Consider the following 7,676-nt stretch of genomic DNA (forward strand, 5'->3'; position numbering starts at 1 on the left):
CAGACATTTGAGTGCTGCCCTCAACCTATCAAAGCCAAGAAAAATGTATCTATTGTTGTAATCTGAGCCTTTTTTCTTTTGAAACCAACCCCCTTCTAAGAGATTTCACCATCTACTTTTGTCACATTTGGCCCTTTCAGTTTATCCAGTTAGCTTTTCTGATCTGTTTTTCTTCTTTCTCCTTCAGCTTCTCTATTCCCTGCCAATATCCAAAGCACACACTGTATCAGTGCTGTGATGAAGGGTGGGTTGCACCTTCTCCACAGCATTCAGATAATTTCTTCATGGCTCTCCTTGTGAAGTCCACCTTCCCCCTTTCTTTCTTGAGAGCCGTGTACTCATAGGCCTTCAGCTTGCTGTAATAATCTGAGAATTTGTTGTAGAGGATGGAGATGGGCATGCCATTCAGGATTATTCCAAATGCAATGCAGAGGAAAGCAAACAGCCGCCCAAGATGAGTTTCCGGACACATGTCTCCATATCCCACTGTAGAGATGCTGACCTACAGGCAAACCAACATTTAGATTATTAGCTGAGAAGAAACATAAAAACAGGTATGGCAGGGAGTCAGGGACAATTTTGAAGTTATTGGTTTTGCACTTCACATCATAAATCTGAAATACTCTCTGCTGTATTTCCTTCTGTACTGCCCATCTTCTGCAAAAATCCACATCTTAAAAATATCCTTTTCATGCAGTAAAGGAAGACAACTGCAGTTTGACACTATGCAGGGGGACTTTTAAAAGCTCTGCTCAGCAGAGGAGATTTACAAACAATTTCCACACCAGCCTGTCGAGAAAGTAGGTTTTCTTAGCTGTGGTGAGCAGATAGAGGTAGCTTCCTGGTCATGGGAATACAGTGGTAACTGCAGCAATGCTCCCTCACTCGAAACAGGTGCCTCCTGTTTAAATCCAGTGTGCTTATAAAGCCCAGTGTTTTGGGAATCATTCTGTGGGTTGTATTTTTAGTGTTACCTTTGTTTGTCCTATATATTTTAGGAATTAATGAGAAACACATAAAAAGCTTCAGCTAATTGTGAAATGTAGTGCATTTTATAATGTTTGCACTATAAGAAGTGACCCAGGACATTGAAGTTTCTAGGTAAAATCCCCTCTAATGATTATACCTAAAAGGAGCTTTTGCCTGGAAGATTTCACTCTAGTGCATGCTTCACAACATATATATTTATAGCACTAAATTATTGATCTTCTTGCTCAGCTGTATGCCAGAGATTACATTTCAGATTTTTCAGATATTTACAGATATTCCCTGCCTTTGGGGGGGAATGTCCTTGTTTGTTTCAGCAGTCAGGTACACAGGTGGGAATTTTTTGCTGAATTCCCCTTTGAAGAAAGGTTTGGGGGTTGATTAAATTTTTTGTGTGTGTGAGAGTGATGATATTTAGTATATCTGCTTTATATAAATCTGTACATTATCCCATCAAAATTTCAGTTGTTTTTCTTCTCAGCCATCAGCATTTTCTCTTTTTAGGCTGTGGATGTATAAAGCAACTGTATTTTATAGGGACCCAGTACTATATCAAGTACTGCAATACTTTCTTTGTAAAATTTAGTTTCAAAAATCCATGAATGCCACATACGAAATATGTATTCCCCAAACAATCAACATAAAATAACTCCCAATCTGTGCATTTCCACTGCACACATCTTCATTATTTATGTTTCTTCTTTTTTTTTTTTTTTTTATCGTTTAGGAAATGTAACTTACTTTTCTCTGTTGGGTAAAACTTGCAGGCTTCTGCTATCTGGCACTTCCTAGTCTGTGCAAGGGATCTTTTTCAGGCAATTACTTTTATCTGCATTTTTTTTTTTTTCACAGTATCTCAACACACTGTGCATATCTGTGAAACAGTAATCTAAAATTTGGGCAGAAATAAGCAGTAGGACATTTCACTGTAATGCCTTTGTTGTTTTAGAACCGTAAGTCTTTGGAAGGTCACAGTGTGCAGCCTGCTATTCTCTAACATGCTAAATGTTATTTCAAATGAAGAAAGCATTAAGGTATTTGAGACAGCACTGGGTAAGCACTTTTGTAGGATGCACCTGGTGCTTCCTGTGGAATAAAACGGATTAGTCACTTGCTTTAATGGAAATTAAGTCACTGGATTTGAATGATAATACAGGATAAATATCTCCAAAAATAAATACTGAGATAAAGGCAAGATGTTTATCTCTACCAGCCAGGACAAAACCATTATCCTGTGTTAAGATTCTGTTCCACTGGCACAGTCTTACACATTGCCTGTGACAGTTTGAGATGGATACCTCTCCTCCTATGTGTGTGAGAGCATTAATGCTGTCAGTCTTTAATGAAATTTGAGTGATATGGATATTTGATTTTCATTCTTAAAGAGAGAATAGGCTTTTAAAAGAGTTTTATTTCATGGAATTGTAATCTGCATACTGCAGCTCCTCTTTTGGAGACACTTGCTCAACTAAATAGGCCTTATTCACATACTCATCATTGTAAAAGTTTCTTAGGAGTATCTAAATGATTATGTGTCACCAGCTTGCAGAAAAGAGCCCTAAAATGTAAGGCCAATGTCCTTATTCTGTGTATATCACTTAAAGATGACCCATGAAGGTCACATTACAGGACCCTTTATTTTTTCTGCTTTCCCATGCTCCACCTTAAAGGATATTCAGTACATGTGCGGACATAGCTGTGTACATATATAAATTTCTACATGTATCTGTAGGGGCATTTTTTCTGCCACATGCTTTATCACTGCTCACATATACATGGGAAAGCACCAACACCTCATCAGCTATATTCCAGGGCTGCTGTCCAGGAGAAGCGACCTTGATGGGTTGGCGTTGCTGTTCCATGGGCCTCATACACAGCTCGATGCATTCAGTGCTGACAAAACAGCATGAGAAGACCTCCCGACTCCTTTCCAGTCCATTTGCACGGGCTTGCTTCCCCAGGGAAGTGACTGGGGCATAGCTAGACCCAGTGGTCATAAATGCTCCTGCCATAAACATGGTTTATTGAGGCTAGCATCGGATGCTACAAAACGAAATATACGTGATGGCAGACTAGAACAAGCCTTAGAGTCATGGACAGTCAAAATATAAGCCCTTTGCCTTCTCTCAGCACCTGCAATGTCTAACTACCCTCTGATCTAGTCTAGGCTGCTACAGATATGCACAACTTCTGCAGCAAAACAAAGCTGTTGCTTTCCAGCTCTGAAATGCTGCAGGCAGCAGCACAAGCAAGGATCTACTTTACCCTCTCACCACTACCCTTGATAAAACCACCCTGCTCCTGGTTAAAATGCTACTGTAAAAACAATAAATGTGACACCACCATACTTGTGCATGAATATCTCCTGTTATAGATTTAATTACAGCCTGCAGTTCCCTCTCCATTTTCTGCTAGTCTTGATAAACCCAGAAGCGTTTCTTTTGTCTTCACAGCTCACCTTGAAGGACAAAAGTATCATTTTGATCTCACAATAGTTTGATAAGGATTAGTTAGGCTTCTGTAAGTGAATGTCCATCCTTGGGTGTTAATGCAATCTAAGTCCAGAGTTGAACTACTTCCCAAGCCTTTTAGATGTGATTTCCAAGTTTGGGATGCTGGAACAGTTCTGCCAGGACATGCCAGAGGCAGGAGGCATTTAAGCAAAGTGCAGGACTTCAAACCCTTACAGCATTGTGTTCCTGGATAAATCTCTCTGTCTGGGAAAGATGTGAAACCAACAGCCTGTAAAATACGGGCTCAAAAACACCCCTTCACATAACACAGTATACTGCAGGTCAGTGACAGTTCAGACCTCTCAAGGAGACGTGCCCAAATACCTTTGAGCACTAACGCAGGGGCAGTCTCTAGAAACAAGGTCACTCTGTCTTAATTTCTGAGAACTGTCATCTGAAAGCCAGTTACCTTCGCTACGAGTGCTTGGGATGGGCTAAAAATCACACTTTTTCTGGCAGAGGCTGCAAAAAAAAGGTGACATTAACCATCTCTCAGTACTGACTGATGTGGAATTCAAACCAGTGACCTACATGCAGAAGGCAGTTTATCCCGTTATCAGCCCCTTGAGCCATTCTGCTTCTTTTTGTATTTATCTTTCAGCAAGTTGTGCATGGTATAAATAACTGCCAACATTTTGTGTGTGTGCAGACATGCGCCTTAGATGTGCCACCTAAGGAACAGGACACATTCTTCTGTGCAGAACAACTGTTGGTCTTGACGCATTTTTAATGGTGGAGCTCTGGGACAGCTTTGGCTTTGCAAGTTTGAGTGATCAGACTATAGTTAATAAACTGTGGCTTATCTTGCAGTTCTATAATGGGTCACAGTAGATGTGCAAAAAGAACAAGAATGAAAATCTTGTGCCTACCTGCAACCAGTGAGCCTGATGCAAGCTTTTTTATTTTGTTTTGCTTTTTTAAATTTTTTTTCCCAATACTGACAATGGATCGAATGGGGAAATTATTTTCTTTCCTATCTGTTTGCCTACTTCTTCTTTAAAAGTGAAAGTGCTGTCTGCATTTGGTCAGATGGGAATTTCAACGCTGCCTGCTTAAGCCTTGATTTAGGCTTACAACAGAGGTGAATAAGTGCATGTGGGTGCGTGTGAGTGAGTGCATATGTCCTGTAAGCTCTGAAATCAGAGCAGATGTTCTCTGATCTGAGCCTGCTGTTTTCAATACTGTCAACAACTCTAAATAGGAAGGGGAGGGGAAGCAAGGGAGGGTCTTTGATGACACAGCAAGGTGAGATGTGTTTACTTACGGCGGCCCACCACCAAGCATGGGGGATGCTGGTGAAGTTGGTACTGGAGACGTCGTGCTCCACTGTGTAGACCATGGCAGAGAAAGCAAAGATGCCCATGGCAATGAAGAGCAAAAGGCAGCCCACCTGCTGGTAGCACTGGCGCAAAGTAAAGCCGAAGGCACGCAACCCTGTGGAGTGGCGGGCTAGCTTGAGGATGCGAAAGATGCGCATGAGGCGCATGATGCGAAGCACTTGTCCCACCTTGCCCACCCGTCCCACCTTCTCGATATCATGCTCATGCTGAGAACCCCGGCCTCGGGGCTGGTCATCATCAGCAAAGCATTCGAGCAGCAGCTGCAGGTAGAGGGGCAGGATGGCAATGAGGTCTACTGCATTGAGGGCGCTGCTGGCAAATCGTCGTAGGTCTGGGGTAGAGATCAAGCGCAGCACGTACTCTAGTGTGAAGAATGCAATGCACAGGGTCTCAATGTGCTCCAAGACAGGCCGGCTCTCCCCACTCTTCCGGTCTACCTGCTGCATTTCCTCCACTGTGTTGAGTGCCAGGGCCACCACAGAGATGAGCACGAAGAAGCTGGAGGCCACTGCCATCACCTTGGCGGTGACAGAAGAGAAGGGCTTCTCCATGAGGTTCCAGAGGCGCCAGCGCTGGGGACCATAGTAGCGCATGTGGTGGAAGAGTTGCTCATTCTCCTGAGCCTCTGCCTGAGACCGCAGCTCACGCTGGACCTTCAGCTGTTCACTCAGCTCATCACGGCGCTCCTCAAAGCAGATGCGGCAACAGCGAGGTGTGTATTTGAGCCGAACACCCCAGTAGCTCAGCTCCTCCAGGAAGCTACGGGGGCACAGCTCATCCCGCACACGCAGCACCCCTGAGGCATAGAAGTTGTACACCAGCTGGAAGACAGCTGGGTCCCGGTCGAAGAAATACTCATCTACCTGGGCAGCGTAGTCATCACACAGGCCCAGCTGGCAACGGCGGTCAGTGGAAGTAGCCAGGCGTCCCAGGCGGGTCTTGGGATAGATGGCCACTGCCTGATAGGTGAGACGGTAGCTTTGGCCACCGACATTGATGTTCAGCATAGACGAAGTGGAAGTGGTGGCCTGGGCTCCAGAGGAAAGGGCAGGGGAGCAAAGAATGGATGACAAGGTCTTGTTTTCTCTCTCGAACATGTCTCCACTTGGCCATTTTCCTTGTTCTTTCTCTTCCTCTTCCTCATCTTCATCATCCACATAGTAGTTGTAATTCCCCTCAGATCCCAGGAACAGCAGAGGCTGGGAGTTCAATGGAGCAGTAGCAGAAAAGCCACTCTGCTTGTCTACATGCAAGCCTTCATTATCTTTCCACTTTGCCACTTGTGGGAGGATGTTTGGTACTTCCCTCTCTCTGCCTTTATGTTTTAGGAAAGGAAACTGACGCCGCATGTTAAACTGCAACATACTGTTTTTCCTTACTCTTCTCCCTTCTTTGCATTCACCTGGTCAAGGAAGCAACACCAGTCCTTTCCAACACTACAAAGACTCAGAATCCTGGTTTCCTCTCCCTGTCTCAGTAGTATCATGCACAGCAATGCTTCTGCATTTTTCTCCCTACCAGCCACCACTACAGTTGTTGTGAAAGCTCTGTGTGAGATAGATAGACACATGAAGACTGCTGTTGACTGTTTTAATCTTGCTGACAGGAAAGATCTGAGTGCTTAGAGAAGGGGATTTAAGGGCTATTATCCCTTTCCAGACTCATCCCCCTCAGACTGTGACGTGAATGATTATGGATCCATAAATCTATGAAAAATCAGTAGGGGGGAAAAACCCTCTGAAGTTTTATGACTAATAAAAACCCCATATATTTTCCTAATTCAAATATCTCAAAATGAAAATTTAGGGGGGGTGGGGGTGGGAGAGAGAGAGAGAGAGAGAGAGAGAAAACATTACAGATTTCTTTCATCTACATGAGAAAATAATGAATAAGCAGCTGATAAGCAGCTAATTGATTAATGGGTAGGAATTCACTACAATAGTTCTTAAAATGTTTTGCAAAAGTAAGCAAATAAAAGTTTTCCATTTTTATTCCTAGTTAGAAAACCTCCACCTGGTTAAGGGCCAAGGAAAGTCACAGTCTGTGCCTGAAGCTGTGACTGCTCTGGGAGCACCCATGCCTCTCCGGGCATAGAGGAAGTGAAGGGCAGTGGTGTGAAAGGGATTTCCAGCACACCACTTCAAACGCTTCATGAGTTGCTGAGAAACAGAATAAAGCCACTCTTGTTTCTCTTGCAGGACATGCTTAATAGCATAAAGCCACACTAGATACCTAACAGGACAAGATAAATGTTTTCCCTTTGTTTCAATGGAAAGAACATCCTCAGCTCTTGTTGAGCTGGCACCAGCATCTCCAGTAACAATGAGCATCCTGAAAAACATGTTACTTCCCCTCATCACTGGGATTACTTCAGCTGAGCTACAGCTCCTGTAAAGCAGAGGATGCACACAATAAAGGGATGGGTCCTTCAGCATGCTCTTAGGCCCAGGTTACAGCTTCTTAACACCAGCTCAATATTCCACCTATATCTAGGAAGGCACAAGGCATTAGAAAACTGCTAGCTTTGGCAGGAAGGTCTTCCATCTGCAATCCTGTAGCCTGCCTTCCACTTGCACCTCCTCACTCTTTAAGACAAGCTGCTGGGACAGTGTATCCCATTCCTCATGCAGCAATATTTTTCTTTCATTGTCCTCAAACCTGTTCTTCTTCAGGTTTCACTGTTACAGCCTGGATTATTGGCAATTCATATTTAGCTGCACTTAAAAGAGTTTTGCTTCATGAATTTGTCTCCTCTGCCCATTCTCTGTCTTGACGTAAAAAAGGCAAGGATAATAGGGATTATCAGTGTGACAAAAAGACACTTGAGTGCAGGGTT

The 7,676-nt window shown here is 43.6% G+C and overlaps 1 protein-coding gene across 1 annotated transcript; it reads right to left on the reverse strand.

The window, feature by feature from the left end:
- Positions 1-226: 226 nt before the first annotated feature.
- KCNV2 (potassium voltage-gated channel modifier subfamily V member 2) lies at positions 227-6,204 on the reverse strand (the record flags this gene model as incomplete). The annotated part of the gene is made up of 2 exons (XM_084278027.1): positions 227-502; positions 4,765-6,204. The coding sequence occupies 2 exons, from the start codon at positions 6,202-6,204 to the stop codon at positions 227-229; spliced, it is 1,716 nt and encodes a 571-aa protein (XP_084134153.1).
- Between the last annotated feature and the right edge of the window lie 1,472 nt (positions 6,205-7,676).

The sequence above is a fragment of the Gallinula chloropus genome, assembly GCF_964237585.1.
Source record: "Gallinula chloropus genome assembly, chromosome: Z".
Classification (NCBI taxonomy): domain Eukaryota; kingdom Metazoa; phylum Chordata; class Aves; order Gruiformes; family Rallidae; genus Gallinula; species Gallinula chloropus.